The 24,191-nt window shown below is 41.9% G+C and overlaps 2 protein-coding genes across 5 annotated transcripts in view; one reads left to right on the plus strand and one right to left on the minus strand.

The window, feature by feature from the left end:
• The window catches only part of lrba (LPS-responsive vesicle trafficking, beach and anchor containing), a 166,377-nt gene extending 153,280 nt beyond the window's left edge, over positions 1 to 13,097 (plus strand). The window contains exons 51-56 of the mRNA XM_029509480.1: positions 1,000 to 1,155; positions 3,096 to 3,263; positions 7,043 to 7,144; positions 7,280 to 7,476; positions 11,017 to 11,168; positions 11,694 to 13,097. Of these exons, the coding sequence (XP_029365340.1) occupies positions 1,000 to 1,155; positions 3,096 to 3,263; positions 7,043 to 7,144; positions 7,280 to 7,476; positions 11,017 to 11,168; positions 11,694 to 11,784 (866 nt within the window). The 3' untranslated portion in view covers positions 11,785 to 13,097. The remainder of the gene's footprint in view (positions 1 to 999; positions 1,156 to 3,095; positions 3,264 to 7,042; positions 7,145 to 7,279; positions 7,477 to 11,016; positions 11,169 to 11,693) is intronic.
• Positions 13,098 to 14,397: 1,300 nt separating this feature from the next.
• dclk2a (doublecortin-like kinase 2a) overlaps positions 14,398 to 24,191 on the minus strand; it is a 31,392-nt gene continuing 21,598 nt past the window's right edge. For 2 of the 4 annotated variants that reach the window (XM_029501167.1, XM_029501186.1), the window contains exons 7-17: positions 23,764 to 23,851; positions 23,284 to 23,392; positions 22,190 to 22,247; positions 21,658 to 21,777; positions 21,420 to 21,566; positions 21,204 to 21,337; positions 20,812 to 20,889; positions 20,394 to 20,490; positions 19,400 to 19,480; positions 18,595 to 18,708; positions 14,398 to 15,899 (exon numbers count right to left, since the gene is read on the minus strand). In XM_029501167.1, the coding sequence (XP_029357027.1) occupies positions 15,147 to 15,899; positions 18,595 to 18,708; positions 19,400 to 19,480; positions 20,394 to 20,490; positions 20,812 to 20,889; positions 21,204 to 21,337; positions 21,420 to 21,566; positions 21,658 to 21,777; positions 22,190 to 22,247; positions 23,284 to 23,392; positions 23,764 to 23,851 (1,779 nt within the window). In that variant the 3' untranslated portion in view covers positions 14,398 to 15,146. Of the gene's footprint in view, positions 15,900 to 17,863; positions 18,131 to 18,594; positions 18,709 to 19,399; positions 19,481 to 20,393; positions 20,491 to 20,811; positions 20,890 to 21,203; positions 21,338 to 21,419; positions 21,567 to 21,657; positions 21,778 to 22,189; positions 22,248 to 23,283; positions 23,393 to 23,763; positions 23,852 to 24,191 lie in introns of all 4 variants that reach the window. The other 2 variants (XR_003840712.1, XM_029501177.1) reach the window with 2 other exon arrangements.

Below are 24,191 nucleotides of genomic sequence, written 5' to 3' on the forward strand. Positions count from 1 at the left end.
TGTGAATGTTGTGGTCTCAACAGACCCTTTCTGCACATGTTGTTTCTTCACTTGATTACTGACAGTAACCAGGCTTTATTCTCACATATTCTTGATTTTTAGATACATTCCTCCACTCCGTTGTATACATGCTAAAATCCTTATCTGTGCAGCTGTATTTATACATTCAGTGCATATAGAGCCATTACAAAATGAATGGCTCATTTTATCCTTAAGTTTTTAATATATATGTTTGTTTGTTTTGTTTTTTTTTTTATCTTCACTTTTTTTTTCTTTATTCACATTGTTGTTTTCACCCACTTCCATTTTGAATCATGATCATAGATAATATATTTTTGTTTTAGTAAGTTAGTTAGTGTTTTGGAGGCGGTTGAGGAGATTTTGTGCTTGTCAGTAATACATTTACGTTGTTTGCATTCCTGGAGGAATCTGGCCTAAACACAGTAAATTGAAGATGAGTGCTCAGCCAACTGTGGCTTTGGGGAATGTTAAAAATGAGATGAAATATCAGTTATAGCAGGTATACTGGACTTTATCAGATCCAATACTAAACAGGCTTCGTCAACACCTGTTCTCCAGAGCTTTTGACCCCACCATATAAGAAATACTTCACAAAAGACGTAACACTCCAGAAAATACAAAATAGCACTTAGTAAAGAAAGATTTTCAATGAATTTGATTTCTAACTAACCGATGGCAAAATTACACGAGCAGAGTAAATTTGCTGACTTCAGTGGAACATATTACATATTTTGTCAAGACGTGTTTTCATGACATGATTTCTCTGACTCTTGGAGAAGATGTAAAGTCCTTTACATTTTTCATCAAATAATTAAGGAAAAAAATTGCAATTCCTTTCAGTGTAAAAGCAAAGTGAAAAGGAGATGCGTGAGGTTTGAACCCGTCGGAAATAGAATAACAGTAAATTATGTGTTGGATTGCAGATTTGATGATTTTTCCAGCACCATTTCATTCTCAGCCCTCTTCTTTCCTCTGCAGCCAGTAACATGGGCAGTCATCGTCGTCAGATCTCAGACCTGCTGGACCAGAGCATTCAGATCAGCTCGCAGTGTTTCGTTATCACAGCAGACAACCGCTTCATCCTTCTGTGTGGCTTCTGGGACAAGAGTTTCCGGGTGTACTCCACTGACTCGGGTACTGTATATCCCAGCAAACATCTTTGTCTGAAACGTGCATTTAGCTTATTTGCATTCTGCAAATTTGTTCCCATCATTTTCTTATTTCTCCTCTATTTGCCACGAAACGCTCATTGCAACACAGGTTTTTGTGTCTCAACAAAACAATGCAAAGTTTTTGCTAAAAATATAATTTGCCTGTGATTCTTAATTTTTAGCTTCATACATCTCATGACTCATGAATTTTGCGACAAATTTAATTTTGTTACTGGTATCATTTGGTCATTCATTCACTGACATGAATCCACAAGCTTTGATTTTTGCGGTAATATGAAGCTGCGTTGTGCCATTAAACAGATTTTTCCTTCCTGCTGCCTGTCTTGTGAAATTTTGATCTCAGGCCATGATGTCAGCTGTGAACAGCAGAGTTTCATAAGCTCAGAAGGAGATTACTCTGGAATTTGAGGATGGCATTAAAGGAATTAACCTTTTTAATAACTAATGAATATCTGTGGGCTTTCCTCTAGCACCCTCCTCAGGAGACACGCTGTGTCTTCTTCTGAGCTTCACAAGTCAGATTTTAAGGCAAACCAAAAAAATAAAATCAGTATGTATGTCCAGCACGGTAGTATTATGTCAAGTAATGAATATTACAGCTGTTAGTATTCTTTAGAATTTAAGTATTTCAAATCCTTAGTTCCGTAAACAAAATAGCTTGATGAACTCTGCAGTAGTATAATGTGCTATAATCCCAACATGCCGGATTTTATCTCGGAATAATGTTTACCTTGATGTTCATGCAATTTGAATAGTCTCTGGTATTGTGTGTCAGATACTCACACACGCACACACACACACACACACACACACACACACACACACACACAGTTCCCATCAGGTCAGGGGTCCTAAATGAATCTGTCTGAAGCTTCATCTCTGTACCCTGCTCCTAAACTCTACCCAGTCCCATTCAGACTCCTACTATACAACAAAATGCAATTCAATTTCTGCAGGCCAAGCCCTTGCTGTCTTTTAATGGAGGAGGGAGGGAAGGAGGGATGGGAGCACAGAGATAGCTCTATTGTGTGACTGCCACCGGGGTGTACAACTGGAACGTGAACACAGTTTAATCGCACAAGCTCAACAGCTGCCACCAAGGTCCCTAAAGCCCCCCGGTTAAAGAACTGAGGGATTTTATCAATTACAAAGCTTGATTGGTACACACACACAGAACACATAGCCTCATACAGATGCATGCACACACATTCAATTTCATGTGTCTCTGTGCATGCAAGTGTGTGCGTGTAATGTGAGGTCCATGGTAACCATTATTGCTGCAGATATCATTACTTATTTTCAGTGTTTATAGAGATGTCAAACATTTTACGTCTTTGATGTCTCTGTTCTTCTTTGGAAGTGTAATCCGTGATCCACCCAGGTTCATCACAATCCTCATCTTTCCGGTGATATATGACTCAATTATCCAATGGACAGTGATTTTGACTCCCAGACAGAAATGTCATGTGTTGCAAACTATTCACTGTTTGACTGTAGAGGTCACACAACGAGGAGTGTAATGACTATTAGACAGCTAGACAGTGCAGTTGTGGTCTGGAAATCTGACAGCAATTAGCCTCTTTACATATACACATGGAGCACACTGCATGTCAATGGACATGTACACACACTCGTACACACAGAGTTGGAGCAAATATTTATTCTTGTCTGGGAATTAGTAGAGGTATGATCTTGTAGTACAACTAGCCAAGCAGACAGATGAAACAAACACATGGTGTGGAGCTCCAATGAATGCCATCACACACACAAACACCTGTGTGTGCGTGTGTATGTATGCATATATCTATATACGCATTTATGCATGCATGTATTGTGTATTGTAATGCGTGCATGTATTTGCAAGAGGCAAATATTGATAATTGTAAATGTGTGCTTTTTCAGGCAAGCTGACTCAGATTGTGTTTGGGCATCGTGACGTGGTGACATGTCTGGCTCGCTCTGAGTCGTACATTGGAGGAGACTGCTACGTCCTTTCAGGCTCTAGAGATGCCACCCTGCTGCTGTGGTACTGGAACGGAAAGAACAGCAGCATTGGGGAGGGCCCAAGCAGTGAGTACAAGTACACTGGCAAACCTTCCTGATATGTGAACACACACACACACGGGTATTCTGAGTGTGCTCACCCTCACACAGACAGTTTGATGGTGTGATTTACAGCCTCCCTCTGTAAAGTAACAGCTAGTTTCATCTGAACAAGCCAGGCCTCCTACATACAGATTGGATTTCGCAGCACTGTCACACTAGGAACAGTTTTCAATAATATGTTTGAGATTGTGTGTGTGTGTGTGTGTGTGTGTGTGTGTGAGTGTGTGAGAGACAGAGAGAGAAAGCGAGTGAGGTAAAAAGAATCTGTCTTTAATGTGAGTGAAAGTGAGAGCCACTTAGAGGCTTTAAATGTGATGTTGGGGGTCGTCGGCCAGCACGTGAAAGTTCACCACCATCTGAGGGCCACGGGGTCATGCTAGTCGATAAAAGTGAAAAATGTCACGGGCCTCCCTTGCGTTACCATAACATATGGCATTATCCATGATCAAAGCATCGCACACACATTGCTCAGTACTTAGCCTCCTCTGCGCTAATTTGGTCAGCTCAGATCAACGTACATGTTGTGAAGTGATCCATTACAAATGGGCTGAAATTTATGACAAATTGTGATTTGGTTAATAAGCCACACTGGTTTTTGATTTGGGGGACGGAACATAAATTATTGTTTGTCACTTAACTCATGTACGCTGTTGTGGGATGTTGGAATCCAGAAAAAAGTTTGTCCACACTTTTTCAAAAGAAAGAATAAATATATAACAGAGTTTAACTTAAACCATATTCACATCCTCTGCTCTCATTTTTTCTTCATTTCTCTTCTTTTTGAACACTTCATTTTACTCAACAGAGAGCATAACAAAATAACAACTCGATAAAAAGTAGGAGCACTTTTGAATGAAGGATAAGCCACAGATGATATTTTATTAGCTGTTTCAGCAACACTGTGCCGATTTCAGAGCTGTCCCTTTCGCAGCCTACAAGCTGTTTACTAAATAAGACTCAACAATGTAAGTTTACAATTAAGTTCAGATTAACTGGCTCAAATAATGACATCATTCTGTACTCTACATCTTGAATACGTAAATTGAACTATGTTTTTGTTTACATATTTAACAACAGGGTTGATTTATGGAATTATTGTATAGATCTGTGCACATGTGCATGTGTGTGTTGACCTAAACTCCATTGGCTCAGTGCAGTTACCACCCTGTAGCTAGAGGACCAGACAAAGCGGCTGTCATACCAACCCCTCACTGCCACAATGTGATGCTCCATTGCCCCAAACCGCAGGACACTGTTCCAGACATGAGACTGTAGAAAGTGTAGAAACATACACACTCTCACACACTCACCCTCACATGTATTCCAAAAATACATAGAGACGGCAGACTTTTCTTTATTCCTCTTCCAAAAAATGAAATACTTTCAATCTTAAGTCTCCACATGAACTAGCATAGGAGCACACACACACACACACACACACACACACACATACATGCGTTCCTTTTCATGCATAATCCTCTGAATATCCCGCACACTTCATAAGCTTGACACAAATGTCTCATAGATTCTGATGTGCACATGCACACACTCACCTACACACTTTTCATAGACACCACTGCCATCTGCTGGCTGCTGTCAAGGTGACGCTGAGTAGTGATATCGGTTATCTTTGTTGTTCTAAATGAACTGAAAACTCAAGCAACGATGAACATTTTAGGTCTTAACACGGCGGCATTCTTATATATGTATAATTTCCTTCCATCAGAAATGTTGTAAATAAAACATGTGCCATTGGACAAAGTTTACACACTATAGAGTATTTTTTTCTAATTCTCCAGTATACAAACACACTCATTTACTTCAAGTTTGGGGTTCATAACACAATACAGATGAGCTAATTGAGGTTAGGGCTATTGAAGATTGACAGCAACAAAGATCATAAAAGATGTAACATTTATTGATGAATCATCCAAAATTGTTGTGGCTTTTGATTGCAACCCTACACACACGCACACACACACACACACACACACACACACACACACAAGGTATATACAGATATAATGCTGCAATCAGATGCGGCCCTAATTCAAAACAAATGGCAGGTAGAGGCTCAGAAGGTTAAGTGATACAGCAATATATCAAATTTATTGATCCTCTCTGAACAAAGTGCAACATCATTCTTAAATTCACAGGCTTGTTGGGCCTAACTTTTCTTTGACAACCTGGTTTGCCCAATGTTTGTGCTGATAGTGTTTATTTCTAAAGCTGATACCACACATACCGCATGGGGAGTTTAAAAGGCTCCACTGGCATGAAAACACAATAATTAATACACAGTTTGCTTTTTAGTTTCATTTGTTTGTTTGTTTTTATAAATTTTATTAATCCTTTCAATTTCAGAACATGCTTCAGCTTCTATTACTAGTAGTTGTATTAAATTAAGAATCCACTCGGGTTTTGTTATTTAATTCATTTTAAACACTGACAGTCTTTATATATGACAGGAGTTAAACTTGCCCTCTAGTTTGCCTTTTTACAAGGGTTCAGTGAGCAGTATGTTGTGTAGTCTTTCTGCTAAATCTAATTAGGGTTTAACAGTAGCTATGGGCTTTGTGAAAAAGTATCTGCCTTATTAGCAAACCCGTATTGAATTTTATGTCATATAATTAGATTAAAGTGAGAAACTACATCAACAAACTCTCAATCATTGTTGAAACTACAATACAGTACAGAAAATTTATGAAATAAAATTTTGTTTACTGTTACTAAAGTTGTTGGGCGTGTTTTAATGGAAAAATAATCATCTGGCACTCAAACACGACTCGTGGACTGAGTGTCATCACTTTTTTTCAGCTGAACTTGACCTTCAGCAGAAGTAGATGGGATTATTAAAGGCAAGGGCTCCTTCCTGAGCAATAAACCCCTGGTGAACTCCAAGCTCCAGTTCAGGGATGCTGCTTCACTACAGACCACAAAACTACCACTCGTCACCCCAACCGACACACACACACACACACACACACACACACACACACACACACACACACACACACACACACTGCTGACCTCAATTTCTCTGTTTTCACACTAAAGAGGAAAATTTTAAAAATGCCATTTGTTGGCCTAGATCCATCCACATTTGTTTAAAAAGAGTTGTAGCAATGGCAGAAAAGTCTCCACACAAATATGCATTTGTATTTAACTGTGTCTACATGTGCTTACAGACAGAGAAGTAGAGGCCGATTTTGTTTTGTCGCTCGCCCTGACAGCTCAAACAAAAACAGAATCACACAAGCTTCATGACTTGGACCATAATGTACTCTCGCTCCCTCTGGCTCTGCTTCTCTGTCTAAACATCTGGATCCAGTGAAGGCTGTCATGGGGAGAAGGTTTTAAAGATAGAGAGAGGCGGTGGGTGACAAGTGCTGGAAAAGAAGAGTGAATGAGGGGAGAAATGTGTTTGCAGGATAACAGACTCAAAATCAATGCAATAAGCATCAATACAGATGCCTCCATGAAAGAAATCTAATACAAAACAAACACTTTCTGACCTCAATAACTTAATGACCTTTTGGTTTTCATGTTTAGCTTTATACGTCATTGTGTCTGTGTTTTCACAGGGTTGTAAATAGTAATTTTTTTCATGTTGGTTCTGCAGTTGCACTGTGTTAGTTCTCCACAGATCAAAGAACATGTTTTGCTTTGTACTCCCTCTAGTGACCAAACGTGATTATGCACTTTTTGTGATATACACACCTGTTTTGTTTTTGCTTCCCCAGCAGGGTTTACCACACCGAGGGCCATTTTAACAGGCCACGACTGTGAGGTGACATGTGCAAGTGTGTGTGCTGAGCTGGGTCTTGTCATCAGTGGCTGTAAAGGTAGAATAGTTTGTTTGTCTAAGTAAATACATGAACAATATAATAAATATGTGCATTCTGGTCACTGGGTGACAAAAGGTAGCGCAAGCTAAGCCTTTCTAACTTCTATTATTGTGCTGTCTCATCTATCTGCAGAGGGTCCTTGTCTCATCCATTCCATGAATGGGGACCTGCTGCGGACCCTGGAGGTGCCAGAGGGCTTCAAGCGGCCACGTCTCATCCAGTCCTCCACAGAGGGCCACTGTGTGATCTATTACGATAAGGGACAGTTTTGTCTCTTCAGTGTCAACGGCAAGCTGCTCGGACACATGGAAATAGAAGACAGCATCAAGGTGAGGAATCAAAATTCTGCGTGAGCCGTATGTGAAAGTGCCTGTGCACATGTGTGTCTGCACCACATCCTTGTAAAAAGTGCTCTCACTGATTAATGCCTTTCTTATGTTTAGAGATCTGAGTAGGTAAAGGTTGGCCTGCCTCGGGGCCAACTATGGTTTCACATCTCTTTTATTCTCTTTCATAAGCATACACCAGAGGAAATGACCCTTTTGATCCCAAACCCTGTTGTCAGGTCAAATTGCGTCGGGAGCAGTGGTAGAGAGCATTCCAAAGAAGCGGTCAGCTCTGGACACCAGCACCATTAACTACCCTCCAGCACAGGACGATACATACCCCATTTCCCACATTTCCTCCCTCGTGGCTAGAATGACACAAGATAGCGGCTACTGCCTTTGGTTTCCCGACCCGTTGTTTCCGGTTTGGCCTGGGAATTGTAAGCTAGCTCTGACAGACAGCCGCACACCTGTTTCCTATTAAGAAAGCTCTCTTGTGCTCGGGCCTCTAGCCTACAAACCAGCCTACTTCGACATTAAGCCACACGTACAATGTGATGTAGTATAAATACAATGTAACTTGAATAGGACGTGAATAATGAACACGAATAGATAAACACCGATTGAATGTACTGTGATTAGTTTGTAAGCTTCAGAGCACTAAATTGATCCTCTAAGAGAAATTAATAATGTTCTTGATGCTTGCTGGGATTCATATTTTTTTTCCCAGAATTCCTTCCAAAGATGCGAGGTTGTGACTTGGGAGCAGTACAGGCCACTGCTGGTCTTGTCATCTCTCCTCTGCTGTTGTAAATTCCAGCCATGTCAAATGGCATTAGGGAAATCCAAACATCTTCGAGTGAGGCTGTTAGAGTCTCAGCCCCCTCCTGCCTCAACCCCCTTTCTCCAGACCCCCCCGGTCTGAACCTCCAGCAGTATTTAGTGCACTTACATACATACCAGAATCAATCTTCTTGGCCCTTGGAGCCACAGCACAGTATGACTCCTCGATAAATAAGTGTTTGTCCTGGCCTGCAGTATCCACTTAGAAAGAGACAGTAAAACTGAGAATGAGAGAATGTACGCACTGTGAATTTATGAGGATGTGGAGTCAGGGGTTAGATGACAGGCTAACAGTCGGCATCCTAGTCTAATAGCAGAATCAAGTGACAGGAGCCATACTGAATGGATTACAGTCTTTTAAGTACTAGTATAACTCAGGCAGTGTAACCATTCCAGCATTTTTCCCCTGCCTGTGTCCATGTTACAGGGGGATTAACAGCTCCATAAATTAAACTTTTTACCTTCCTGGGTCTGAGAATCCGCCCACTGTTCCCTGAAAAAAAACTAGGAAATATGGGCTTCAAAAGTGCATGTGTTTCTACAGCAGTCATTTTTTAGTCATCTGAGCCCGGGTAGCCATCTTAGCTCCCACAGAGCCAACGGCCATCTTGTTTGGCCGCCCAGTGGCAAAGGGCTGATTTATAATGTCTGTCTGCAGCCTCCTACCTGGCCAGGCCGACATGTCTGCCAGCTCTCTGGCCTCCCGCTGGGCTGCAGTAAGGTCATGGACTCTGTTAGTAGATACACAGAGTACATTAATACAACATAGTAACTGTTAAATAGTTCTCACAGTTATTGTGCAATATTGCATCTGTTTGGGCAGGAAGTTGCCAAGAAACAACAAGCTGGAGTGTAAAAATGAATGAGATAATTTGTTGTGACAAGGCAACAAAGAATTATCGTCCAGTTCGGCTCTACAGAGTGTCTCAGAGTCTTTGGGCTCATTGTTTTGGCTTTATGGTCTGCAACATTGTTTTGGTTCAACTTCTTTTTCTAGCCACATTAGGCAGTTTCCAGTCTTAACATCTCAGCTGTAAAACCATTGTACGCTATCTGGCCATACTCAGGCAGCAGACCAATTTAGAGTAACCAAGGAACATATGTGAACATTGAATAGATACAGATTCTTCCATGAGGCGTTTTGAGGCCAAGATGAACGAAAGGAGAATGGATATTAGAATTCCGTTCATCAGGCGGGCAAAATATTGTTATGTTGGTCGTGGTTATACACCTAAACAGTATACCACTGATAGAAATGTTTTTGACTTCTTCTGCCGGTCCCAGGTCACCGAAAATCCAATCACAGCTGCTTTAACTTCACTTTTTCAACAATATGTAGCCACTTAATTGTAGGTACAATGGATCAAAAATTTTCCCATGTCCTTGTATACACTACACTTCAGTCTGAGTGCATTGATCCTGATTGGCTGAATTGAACATTATCTTTATCGTTGTTGTCAGATTAACTCTTAATGTTGATACACAAGACAATCACTGTGCACACAGAGCAGACCCACACGACACAAATCAAAACAGCGCTGCACTCAGTCACGCTCCATTCCCAGCCATCTTGGATGATGATCTAACGTGGCAATTAGGCTAGATTGATTCTCGAGTCCTCTTGCCAGAGACTGCATCATTGTGTGCTCATTTTGTATGTGCCTGTCTGTGTGTGAACACTTTCACAAGCACGTTTGTACCTATCATGAGTGCGTGCACCATGAAAATGAGAAACAGAGCTCGTTTCCTTCAGTGCGGTAGGAAATTCCACAAAAGTGTTTTTTATACAAAACATTTGCCTAATTTAGGCTGCAGTTTTTTTGTGTCCAATCCTGTGTGTACAGTTCTTGAAGGATTATTTATGTTTTCCTTAGTCAAGTTCCTGAAAATGACTTGTTCCAGCTTCAGAAGTGAAGTTGAAGTTTCATTTTCCCATTTAATATGAGCTTGATTCAACACACATGCTGCTGATGATTGAAGTGTCTCTAGCTGAATCACTGCAAAGCGGCTGGAGCTGAAAGACGGCCGAGTTTGGTGTCGTAAAACCACAAACGAGAAAAGCTCTAAATTAGCGTCATTTGCTGCTTTTAGAACTCACATTCTGCCTCGTCATTTCATCAGCTACAGTTACTCGCTGATTGATGCTCCTGACTGTTTAAGTTTCGGCTTCCACCATGCACTGTGCACATAATAGACTCCAACACACGACTTGATTTGTGTACGTCTGATTCTCATGGGAGCCGTTCAGCTGTTACAGTTTGCAGGAAAAGCAGATGAGACGAGTAAATCTCAGTGCCTCACTGTGGGGAGCCATCTTTGTTGCAAGTCACTGTCTGTGTACAGAAAGCCCCTTAAGGATCGCACTACTGACCTGTGATATTTTGGTGGATCACATGACCTCTCAGCGTGAGCTTTCTTTTTGACAGGAGATAAACTGGTCCCAGATCACCAGTCCTATTCTGGGACGATTTATGCTTGTGGTTGCAAATTGAATAGCTTTTCTGCTTTTTCAGTTGTTTTTTGTTTTTTTTTCTATTGAAGGGCCATTAACAGATGATCAAACCAGTCAATGGATTCACTAGGGCCCCCACCGCAATGAAGAGTATAATCTACCACTGGAAAACCAGCGGAAATTCACAACTCTTATATGATGCCAGAATCAAATATGAAATGGAATTATTTTCTGCCTCCCTTTGGCAGGCCATGCTTCTCAGTCGTGATGGCCAGTATCTGCTGACGGGTGGAGACGGAGGTGTGGTATCCGTCTGGCAGGTCCACAACCTCAAGCAGCTCTTCACATACCCCGGCTGTGATGCAGGAATCCGCTCCATGGCCATGTCACACGACCAAAGGTATGACGAGTTGCATACACTGAGAGTTCAAAAGGCTGTGAACAGTGTTGCAATAAGTACTCGGAGCTTTCATCAGGGTCAATGTGGCAACAATGCCACAATGTAGAAAAGTCTGAGTCTAGAAAGATTGTTGCGCTTAAAGCAGGACTATTTACGGTAACATTTGAAACATGGAACAAGTAATAAAATGCAGCCAATTCAATATGTCTGCTTTATGCTACAGCTTCAGTTGGCCATATTATGTGTCCTTTATTACCAGAATAATAAAAATGTTGCTCCTGCATGGATATATAAGGTTGATAATTGAACTTTTTAAGGTGATTCAGATTTAAATTTATATACACAATGTCTTAACCAGTTTTCTGTAATATATTGTGTGTCTGTTGTGAAATTAGTTAATACTAAATTTTACAGCTGCTGCCCCTGAAGTGCAAACATCTTCATTAAATTCAAAATCTCAGCTCAATAAAATCAGAAGGCACAATGAAAGCAAATGTAATGATGTTCCCTCCTCACTCCTCCAAGGTGCATCATAACTGGCATGGCATCTGGAAGTATCGTGCTCTTCTACAACGACTTCAACAGATGGCACCACGAGTACCAGACCAGGTACTGAGCTGGCAATAACAACAGCAATGAGACTGACAAAGTTTGACAGTGCTGAAGAACTCTTATCAAAGGCACTATTCTGTCTATCCTGATATCCTGAATGTATCTTGCAGAATAAAGAAAAGAAATCTGTCCTGCTACAGTAGAAGAACTGAACTATTTTTAAAAGAAAGGGGCATTGCTATATTTTGTAGATCAGATAGAAAATTTTCATATAAATCATAGGGTGTGGGTTATGTTACTGTACGGTTAAAAACAAATCTATTTTTAGCTGTAAGAGTCTATTTTCATCTCCTCCAGAAAAGAAAAGAGGGATTTAAGGGGAGCTAGTGAAAAACTTTTCTCTTGACTTAAAAATCCAAATATTTGTGTACCTTAGGGTGAGTGGGGTTTTTCTTGTTTTGTTTTTTGTTTTTCCCTGTAGGTGTGTATGTGGGGAATTAATAAACAACTATAGTTCAATTTTAACATTTTGCTATTTTGGCAACACAACCATTGGATATGAAATGTTTGAATAAATAATGTATTGGACAGAAGGATAAATGATGAGGGAATATACATATATATAAATGTCTGTCTCTATACATCTATATCTATATAAATATATAGATGTATAGACAGTTTAAATGTAGTCTTTCATATTTAAAATTTCCATTCCGTCTGTACCTCTGTGTTTGCTAAGAGATTGCTTTTTTGTGCATGGTTCACTACTCATAAATCATCAGCACAAGTTTAATACTTTAAACATCCAACACACAAAACATCCCACAATTGTAATGATGAAACTGAGCTTTACATCGAGGGGGTGAGGAAATGTTGAAGATTGTTTCTTGTTCACATTTACATTTCTCTCCTAAATGACTGAAAAAGCGAATGGTAATCCCCCCCCCCAAAAAAAAAACAAAACAGATTGATAATGATTATGATGATTAAAATCTGTGAGAGTGAGTTCAAAATTTCTGTCCTGTCTCAGGAGCAGCTAATGATAAAGAGAAATGTGCAATGAACGGAAGGACTTGCTTCATTTCAGTCTGAGGTTCTATCTCCTTTCCCCTCCATCACAGCAGATGTTAAGATGTGAATAAGCACTAAAACGGAAATGACGCCTCTTCCTTTGATCCTCAGTAAAATTTACATCCACTTATATCTCTGATTTGGAGGAAACATTCCTTTTAAGTTTGAGCTTTGGTGTGGTTTGAATTTCCAGTTATGACAACTACTGTAATCTATCAACCTTTATTTTTGTTTTTTTGTTTTGGCAATCATATTGGAGTGTTGTGTGCTGAGTTCTGACAATAAAATGGAATTTTATAACTTGAATTGTGCTTGGTGTTAGACGTACTGTATTTTTCAATGGGATTCACAAAGACCATGCACCGCCCTCTAGTGGTCCACTTCAGGTAAGACAAACACACCAAGGCATTTATTTCAAGTTTTTATTGCTTTTTTTTTTTGTTATCTGCTGTTCCAAAATAGTAGTACATTAAAAGCAGCCACTCTATTTCTATGAAAAACCAGTTTGAAATACGGTTCATCTACCTGTTTTAAAACTGTCTTCATACAAATTCTCCTTTACAAACTGCTATGACACTAAACTGTAACTACATAAGAGAAGCTAAATGACCAACTTGACCATGTTTTTGTGTGTTTGTGTGGGAGGGGATTGTCTTACACAGAGGCAGTAAAAGGGAGATGTGAGTATTCATGCAGCTGAAGCCCTCAGGAGGTAAAGCGAGTTAGCTATAACAGCACCAGCTGTGATAAATGCTGTGGAGTTTCTCACAGGTACAAAACGAGACACTTTCATTTAAAGATGCACATTCTTAAGATCCCATTTTTTCAAGCCAAGGTAGTTTCAATAAAGGCATGAATTAATTATGAGCTGTTAACCCGTGGTGAGGCACAAACCTGTCGCCTTGACAACACATTATTCTTAGTGTGTAGATCTCATATCATTAAAAAAAACAAAAACATTGAAGTTTTCACACGGCCCAAAGGGAAACAGTGTAACTGGTGCTCCACTTAAACCAGAACAAGCATCTTGTCTGCGCAGTTTTAAAGTCGTAGCAATAAACATCCAGACAGTACATCAGAAATAGGTCTGCAGTACGCTACGCTCTATGTTTGCTGGAACTACTGTATTTTTTTTTCTATGGTTCATCTCTACACTTATGACTTCTATGGTTGTGGCTGCTCAGGCAAAAACAAACCTTAAAGTTTGAGGTGGACAGCTAAGGTATTTCACACTATGTACAGCTAGATTTCACACCAAACAACAAATGTAGTCAGTGTGTCTGTCAGGTACAGAAGGTGTACAAATGAATCTACCAAATTATCCTCCTCGGATAACCCCCCCAGCCTGCTGTAACACCAAGAAGAATGAGTTATTACAGAAACAAAATTCAAAATGTCCACGGCTTCAACACTGAGCGCTACAAACTAAATTCTCCATATTGCATAACAACTGCAAATGAAGCTAAAACTGCCTGCATGGCGAGATACCTTTAGAACAGGGGCTCCCAACTTGGGGGTCAAGACCCCCGAAGGGACACAAGATCGATCAGATCACTAACATGTAGAACTCATTACTGCAACAGCAATGACTGAATAATTTTTTTAGATATCTGTTAGAATTAGTTGTTTTTTTTTTTTTTTTTTTTTTACAGCTTCGAGCCCATAATATTGGTATCCTTTTGAGTTTGATACAGCTGCGCAGTTCTTTGGTAGATAACATTTTCTTTGTCCAACTTTTGTGCATTATATTGTGTAATAGATCTTGACAGGAGTAGATCTGTGGTTATCAGCAGAATTTCTTTTGCCATAGTGCTTATTCTTAGCTCAGTGAGATATAATTGTACCAAGGTAGCTACAGTAGGCCAGCAAGTTCAGATACCTGATAGGCTGGAATAGTTCCCCTACCGAGAAACTGTCTCTGCTGAAGCCGTAGGACGCCGCGCTGGGATGTTTGTGTGTAACGGATAACTATTTACAAAAGAGCCACACAGTCAAAATGGGATAATAAATAAAGGGAACAAATTCACATTAATGTGATACAGTGATTTATGACTTTCAAAGGTGACCACTCAGACAGTGATATCTACATCCTCCAAAAATAAATATAAGCCTATATACACACACACGCACACACACAATGGACAAACTCTTAGGAAACGCCTTTTGTCCTCCATCTTGGAAAATGAGTGAGCTAAGAATATAAGCGATGTGGATTCAGCAGTCACTGGCTCAGATTATGGCTACTGTCAACGCTAAGAAGTGGAAGCTTATTCTCCTCGCTCCATGTCTAATGATACAGATGTGAATGAGGGGAGGAGCAGAGGGTTACAGTGGTGACATCTACAGAGTTGAACTTTAAACCTTTTCCATCAGCTCCTCAGCAGGCAGAGGCCTGGGAGCAGAAAGGCCAGCTGGAGAGGGAGGGGTTATGGATCTGGGAGGTGTCGTGGGGGGCGACGGAAATAGGGTCGTGTGTTTGGGAGAAGGGGAGGAAGCTTCTTTTTTGCTTGAGGAAGAGAGAGGGAGGAATGCAGAAGGTTTAAAAGGAGCAGTGGAGGAAGGTGAAGAATCTTTGGTAGGTGACGATGGAGAAAGACAAAGTGGTCCGGGCGGAGATGTTGGGGAAGGACAGGAGACGGAAGGAGAGGGAGTTGTGCAGGTGAAAAGACCAAGAGGGCCTGAGAGTGAAGGAGCTGCTAGAGATAAGGAAGGCGTGGCAGAGGGTGATGTGGGTGATGCTCTTATTTCAGGGGGGGATGCCACTGGCAGAGAGCTGATGGGAAACATTTCAGTGGGGGGGGATGGAGAGAACTGAAAGGAACTTACAGGAGCAGAGGGGGGGAGATGAAGCTCAGCAGTAAATGGCTCATTTTTGTTCTGGGGCTGAAAGCGGGGGGGATTAGAGGTGGATGCAGCTGTGGTCTCTGTTGTCTCGGGGGGTTTCGACACTTTGGTGCTTGACACTTGTTTGGTTGGAGAAGCTGGTCCTGACTTTGTTGTTGAGGCTGGTTTGACTGTGAGGGCAGACAGGACTTTGTTGGAAGCTGTTTGGGGGCCTGGACGGTGGTGGGTGCTGAGCTGAAGGGTCTCCTTATCTAGAGCTGTGTTCTGGAAAGAGACAGACAATGGTGAGTTGGATTCTCTGGGTCTGAAGTTCAAACCACACACACACAGGACAAACAAAGAGATGCTCTGGGTCAGTCTGTACTGACAACAAAACTAAATTTAGCCCAAAGTTGTTTGCAGATATCAGAAAACTCTTCAATCATTAACTAACGAGCCGGTTTTAACAATTACTTTGATTTATATGACTAAACAGCACAATGTCTCGTGGAAATGGACATGAATAACTGAAAGATGATCAAATAGGAAGACAGTATGGTTTGCACAGCCAACTCACCCCACAAGAAGGTAAATCAGATCATGAAGTGCTACTCTAGGTGCAGAGGAAGGGCAAAGGAGAAAGTAAATGTGTATTTTTTTCATTCAGAACATGCCAAAGTGAGGCGTTTGTCCTGAGCAGAGCCAATGATGTGTGGAAAGGAATAACTGCGATGTTCCTCATTTGCCCTTGTGCTGAATCTCAGCGGCTGGATAGACGAGGCAGAGCGTTCAGTGTTAGTACATACCATTGCCTTGGAGCTAATTCAGAGGGACGTAACGCAGGGAGAGGGGAGAAGCAAAAAGGGACAGAGACTAGTCTTACTCACAGCTTCACCAAATGAAGTCAACACAACAAGCATGGCAGTAAGTGGACAGTTGTTCCACCTCAGTGCTCAACTGTTTTTCAACATTTAAAGATTTTCCAAATCTAGACCCAAAAGTGTTTAGGACAACTAAGATGGAACAAACTGCAGGACTTTCTATAAGTGACTATTAAGGACAGAGACATGTCAATGAGTGTTGAGGTGTCTTCAGATAGCTGTCAACAAAATGCAATGGTAACAGAAGTAAATGTGCTAGTTCTTAAAGATAAGGCTGGTGTTATCCTACATCTTTCTATCAACAAATCCCATTATACAACAAAATGTTGCCCTTTAGCCTACATTTCCATTGCTTTTGGAAAAGCACTAAAACTACTCTAACTTCATCTCCACGAGGAGACGCACTGGAGTTTAAGTTCACGTGCACCATCGTGCTGCCGTAAATACTCAATGGTGCCCCAAATGCATGTTTACCCACAGCTGAAAATAGACCCAGGCACATGCAATGTTTGCCAAAAACTGGAGTACCCACATTATCATTGTGACAGTAGCAAGGTTTTATTAAATACAAAAATATAATCGGCTTTTGAATTCATTTTCAGCAGGAACAAGTGGGCATGGTGCCGAGTGTCACGACAGTTAACTTACAAACGATTTTGATGTTTTCTATGGAATTTGTTGACAGTGACATGCTGCCTTCCTCATCCTTTCAGATGCTGGGGAGTCCTGTGTCCAAGGCAATAAAGCCACACTGATTTGCCTCCTTCTCTGCTAATTTTCATTACAGAATGCTTCAAGTATAGTTCTTGACTTTGTCCACAAGGAGGTGCCAGAGTACCATTAACAAGTTACCTGCACTGTAGGAAGTTTACTTTGAGGATCTTTGTTTGAATGAGGTCACACAAGTAAAAAAGGCAGAGAGGGAGGCAAATGACACCGCTCTTGCACTAGCTTGCATTGGCTGTCACTGTAAGCATGCTAAACCACCTCAATGACAACGTGACTAAACAAACATTCTTCAAAACGGACCATTATTTCACATCCTGTTAGAGCAGAAGTTTGTGATCGGTACAAACAGAACGAAATGTGAGTGAAGGCACCGAATGAGGATTATGAAAAGGGGTCACTGGGGTAAATCCAAGACAGAGAACATGTTGGGAGAGAGTTAGAAAGGTCCATGTCAGTTGGTTATTGTTCCTGCAGCTGGTGGCGGAAGTGTGGGGGGGGGTGGGGGGGGTGGCACTGAAAAAGACACAGGAAGGAAGGGAAGGGAGGATGGGTGAGTAGCAGAGGGGTGGGAGCTGTTTCACAGTGGGGGAGAGGGTGATGGGAAGGGTGATGGCTGGAGAGGAAGGGAGGGGGGTGTACCCTGCTTTCAGCTCCAGGCGTCCCCTGTGGTCCTGGGTTGAGTGAGGGAGGGGTGAGGAAGAGGGAGGAGGAAGTGGATGCAGAGGAGGCGGGGCTGAGGCCGGGGCCCGGGTTTACACCTCAAACTGTCAAATGAAATTTACAACAAAATGAGGCTCTTTGCAGTAAAGAGGGGGATCAAATTAAATTTCTAATCAAAGAAACTTCCCCTCCCTGGTTCAGACAGACAGACTGAAGAATGGGCACTCTGCTGATGTGTGGCGTGATCTAATGGCATGAGGAGTGGAGGAAGTCAAGCTGTACAACAGGAAGTGATGCAAATGGACTTTGAAACAGACAGAAATGAAGGATGTGAATGGCACAGGAATGGCTTCTTCACTGTTCTGTTTATCTCTAAAATCCTGTCTAATAAGATCCCAGCAGCATAAGTTGCTTAGAACTGGTACTCAGTGTTGTCTTCGATGCTGATTGAGGCCAACTACTACAGCCTGAGGATTAAATGGGTGCAAAATTCACAAAAAGTGAATTAGAGGAAGCTCAGTCTTGTTTATATGGGTCAAATGATTGGTTTGGAAAAAGGCCCGACCTGTTCAAGCTGCTGTATGACCCCGTTCGGAAAAACTAAACCCACGCCTGAACATCAATATGTATGAAAGTTAACATGTCATGCTGTACAGTACATCTCAGCAGATGGGGAAAAAGATTAGTTGGGAATGTTTTCGGATGCTTACCATGATGACCGCCACACCAGCAGTGGTGGTGTTGTGCTTTGGCGCAGTGTTAAAGTGCATCTGCAGTTTACCTGTCACCTCCATCTTCATGTTGTTCTCTCTGACTGCATCGTCCTACATACACACAGTTGCAGAGTGTACAGTGGTCTCCTACACACAAAGCAATGAGTGAACCAAACATTTAGCCGCACATACAGCACTGTGCGGAAGTTTCAGACAGTGAGGATGCTTTTATAATAGTAGCTCAGGACACTTTAAAGGGTGCTCCAACCATCTGAGGAACTTGACGTAATTCTTCCCTTCCTATAAGATCCCATGATGCTCAGATCAGGCCTCTGTGCAGCCAAAACGGTCTGTTACAGGACTCCTTGATGAGCTAGCTATGAATCTTTTAGTGTAGGTTAAAGCAAAAAAGACGACTGACAGACAGCCTTATCTCACCATCACACAAGGATCCGACTCTCCACTATTATCCAGTCATTTTACAGACTTTCCAATTATCCACCGCCTGAGCTGAAGGACATCTGAGCCACCTGACCCTCTGAGGTCTGTTCTGCTTACAACTTCACCCCTCCCCTTTAGACAAAGTGTCGTCCTCCAAAAGGGATCACAGATCAGCAGCTGTTCATTAGGTTCTAACTCAGCCGGACCGGAGCCTCTGAGGGTCCTTCTCAGATTGAATCTGGACCCATCAGACCTCCCTGATGGCTTGGTGTGACAGATTTGAATCTACACGCATCTTAAAGTGCCCAAGACTTTTGCACAGTGTTGTACATGCAAACAGACAAACAGTGCAACACAGTACCGTGACCCATGGGTGGGAAAGAACGTCTTGTGCCGTGTATCGAGCCTCAACGTTGACCTGCAGCATCTTTCCGATCAGCTCCTGAAACACACCACACACACTTTAGGACGCTCTCTGTGGTTGGCCTCATTTTGACATACACACACAATGATGTCGCAATTGGCCATAAATCATTAACAGTTAGTTTTGGAGGCGAACACAAATTATCATTTTATACTGCTCGTTACAAAATTCTGTCATTCTAGTTAACTTTTTCAAGCAAACCTCTGCTGTAAATAATCTGCTTTGTGTTGGTCGGTTAATGACTGGCTGACTGCATCAGCTGGTTTTTCTGTTGTTTTGCTGAGAGCAGCAGATAATCATTCTACACAACAGCGTAGTTGTGGGTCATAAACCAAAACAATGAGCTCAAAACTGTGCAGCAAGGGAAACTGTTGCGTCAAGTGATAACAGACTAAACCCTTTCAGCTTGCACGTAGTTTTTGTACATCGTTGACGCACACACACAAAAACCAAAACAAATTAGTGCAGTTTTACAGATTTATGTCAAAGACATTAATATTGTGTCCATCTCCATGATACTATGTGCTAACACCTCACTGAGGATAAGTGTCCTCTCCTAATTTTTCACCTTCACAGCTGCAGAAGTGAAGACTGTTTCATGCTGTGATGTCTATAACTGCACGTCTGCAGTGGCAGGCTGCTGTAATTGCAGTGGGTTTAATTAGCAGTTTGGTCTGGCATGCTGCGCGTGGGCTGTCACATTAATACATGACATTAATTTAGCGGGTTGGAGGGGTGTCTGTCCTTCAGCAGACAATAGTCATTAAGTCAGTCGGTTCACACAGTGTCTGTGTTTTTACTGATGCTGCATTCAGTCTGAGCTAAAATTGTGCCAGTCCTCACTGGAGATCATGCTCACTGTTGTGGTGAAGACAAGCATTCCAATAAATGAGTAGAAGTGAACACGTGCTTGTGTGTCAGTGGTCCTGACCTTGGCTGAGTCAGTGACGTTGTCCCAGTAAGGACTGGGAAAGTCCAAACGCCCCAGAAGGATTTGGTCAAACAGGTCCTCTTGCATATTGCGCTCACTACATGGAACAGCACACAAAAACACTTGTATTCTTGTATAACACTCGTGCCATACATCTACGCTGACCACATAATAAGAAACGGCCTCACCTGTAGCCTCATTTTTATTGTAACAACCATGAAGTGTTACTGATCACACACAGTATAACTGAAGTTAATCTTTCTACTTCACTGCTGCTGCTGGGTGACGAAGATTTATTTCAACAGCAGGCACGAAAAACAAATTCCCAAATATTGTGACTGAACTCCTGCAAACATGACCTATAACTGACACTTTTGCTCAATATCAGGATTAAGTTTGAGCTGGATGAAGTGATTACCTTCTGAACGGAGGGAAACCACACAGAAGGATGTAGGTGATAACACCTGCAGCCCAGATATCCACCTTCAGACCATAACTGTGAAGGGAGACGACAGGCAGCAAGACAAAATGTCAAAAATAAGCATTTCCATCCAACGTCTCATCTCAGGGTAGTAATAAAATAAAGCACTGAAGAAGCAAGCTTTTTTTACTTGATTGTAATGAAAAAATCTACCAGGCACAGGGTTTCTTTTGCTTTATTCACCAATTCTTTTTTATTTTTTTTCCCCCACACGGATGAATTTAACAACATCCAGTCTGCGGCCTCACATTTCCACGCTGCTATGGAGAACAGATGTTCAAGCACCTTCCCCGGTGGAAAACCAAAACAAACAAAAACCTCTAGCTTACCCAGACTCTACAATGATTTCTGGGGCCACGTATGTAGGAGTTCCACACACAGTATACAAGGGTCCCTCCACTACTGTGGCCAGGCCAAAGTCCCCAAGCTTCAACGACTTGGTGCCATCTGGACACTCAAAAACCTAAAAGAAGGGCAACAGGTTCAGCTGAAGCATGTTTCAAAAGGAACAGTTGAATTCACAGATCACGAATGTTAATATATACCAGCAGGTTCTCTGGTTTAATATCTCTGTGGACGATGTTCAGACTGTGCAAGTACTTCAGAGCTCCGGCGAGGTTGAACACCATGATGCTGGCGTCTCTCTCTGTGTATTTGGCCGATGAAGTGATTGCATCGAATAAATCCCCTCCCTGCGCCAACAACAAACACACTGCTTACACACAAAAACCCCCAAAGGAATGTATACACTTGATGCTGACGCAGCGTTAAGCTGTGCCTCACCTTAACCAGCTCCATGACCAGGTACAGTTCAGAGGGCGTGTCCACCTCTTCGATCAGCATGATGATGTTGGGGTGTTTCACTTTCCGCAGCACGGCCACCTCATTCGCGATGAGATGCTCCTGGAAACACACGGCCCACACAGTTAATCCCGGCCAGTCTGTTAGAGCACACAGGATTTACGCTGAGTCATTGTGCTTATGAAACACAAGGTGCTTTGTTGATTCAATTTGAATTGGTGTCAAGGGTGTGTAATTCACAGTGTGTCATGGAGTGCATGTGAAAGTGTGAAGATAATTTCGAGTTAATGATAAATAAAACATCACCAACCTAATCTGACTGTGAGGGATAAGAGGATCAGAGACACGGCTGATACGCTGCATGTGTGCTGTATGTGGGGTTAATAATGCAGAGAGGAGCACTAACATATGACCGCTTCCTTACATCTGTGTGACTGTGTGACTGTGTGCAGGCAAAAAAGAGAAAGAAGGGAGGAAGTAGGAGCTGCTGAGAGTAAAAAGGACGGAGAGAAACCTTTCCACTGCACTTGGCCTTGTCGATGATCTTCAGTGCAAACTCTTTCCCCGTCGACCTGAGAAGAGACAGAACAATTGATGCTAAGAATAAAAACACTAAAATCCACACTACAGACACTCAGATACAGCGTGCAGGAGTACTGACACCGAGCTATCGGAGAGGAATGTTCGCTGCACCAGCCAAGTTTATACAAGAGGCTGAGATGCAGCACAGACACTGGCCAACTCCACCACAATCTGAGAAGAGTCATTTAACACGGAGGCTGAAGATCAGTGTCTCACGGCCATCTCAGGTTGAAAGTCTCAAGTTTGTTCCACCTCAGACGCCACTCACTGTTATTGCTGGATCAAACGTGTCCTTTCCCACCCTCACAGCCTGTGATACTGCAGTGGACTGACAGCCTGAAGAGTCCACATCACTGCAGCTACTTATCAATTTAAACCTCTGGAAGCAACAAAAATAAGGCTTTTGCTTACTTGCTAGCTTCTTCTTGCAAAATTTACATTACAGAGGCTGCTATTTGAGGAGCAGGTGCCTGAATTCTACGCTGTCGTGTGTCACGATGTTAAACCAAGCAATGCAGCAGGACAGGACAGGACAGAAAGGCAGAGGACTGATCTGTCTGACCTTATGTCTGAGGAGGGAAGGTCAAGGCAGTCACATGTAACTCAAAGAAAAAAGGTAAAGTTTACTTCTGAACTTAGATTGTTGTGGTGGCTCTGAGAAAAATACATTTTAGGAGGAATGTGGGCCTCACAGAGCTTCTGTCAGCACTTTCCAGGAAGGTGAATCAGACTATGAGAGCACACATTGACAGGCATCCTCATCTTCTTCATCATCATCATCATTTCCCCTGTCTGTCTGTCTGCAGTCTGTTGACTCGGAGATTAAAAGGCTAATGAAGTGAATTCACTGCTGTGTTTAATCCACGGGATATTTCTGTCTCCACAATGCCTGTCATCAGGATTTAAACACTCTGATGGAGCAGTTGCTACACGTGATGTACATCTCATTAAGCTGTGCTGTCACTGCAGCCAGCTGCCAAATGTGAATTTAAACACCTCCAGTCTGATTCCATGTGTTTAACATACCTCTCCATGCACTCCTTCACCACAGCAAAGTTGCCATCTCCAATCACTTTCCCCACTTTGTATTTTTCCAAAATGGTGGAGGCAGGCGCGCAGCGGTTACCATTAACTGCTAACAAGAGATGAAGGTTAGAAAAGGGACAAGACCGGCCTGTTGTTCCACAGAAACAAAGGAGCTTTGGCACAAACTCAACCTGATCAGACTGATTAAAGAGACCACATGCTGTTTCACAAAATAACACACTATCATGATCTCTGCTCATCCTTCTGCAGCAGTTTAAGTACCGAGCACAGCTGTTAAATCATTAAGTTCAGTATATTTCACTTTTATCATGAACACGTGGTTAATCTGCCACTTTTGTTGTTGAAGCAAATTTCGTAATCTGCTGCAAGGAGGCGAGATGAGAATCATTTAAATGTTTCTCAAAGTCAGGGGAGGGAAGAGGAGGAGGAGGAGAGACAGGAGAGGAGAAAAAAATGTACCTTCTGGACTCAGTCGATTGTTTTGCTCTTGGTGGGAGTTCAATGAGCCATTCACATTTGGAGAGGAGATGTGATGTGATGGAGGTATCTGCAAAAAGGAAAAAAAAAAAAAAAATAGAATGACAGCCTGACAAGGCGAAGCAGAACAAATAAAACAACCCAAAAAATACACTGAAAATCTGTGGAAAAATAGCCGGTTCACCATTACTGTGTGATTTCTCTTAGTGGCTATGACTTAATACTTCTTTAAATGCTTCAGATTGAGCAAAAAGAGGCTGCTAAATAAACCTCATACTAAGAACTTGAAAGATACAGAAGTTTATGTCTAATCATTATTTACTTATTGATAAAAAGATACTTCGACATGCAGCAAAATCAGCCAGTATAACAATCTTAGAGTTGAAATATGATTAAAATAGTGATAGTGA

The sequence above is a fragment of the Echeneis naucrates genome, chromosome 1 (genome assembly GCF_900963305.1).
Source record: "Echeneis naucrates chromosome 1, fEcheNa1.1, whole genome shotgun sequence".
NCBI classification, from domain to species: domain Eukaryota; kingdom Metazoa; phylum Chordata; class Actinopteri; order Carangiformes; family Echeneidae; genus Echeneis; species Echeneis naucrates.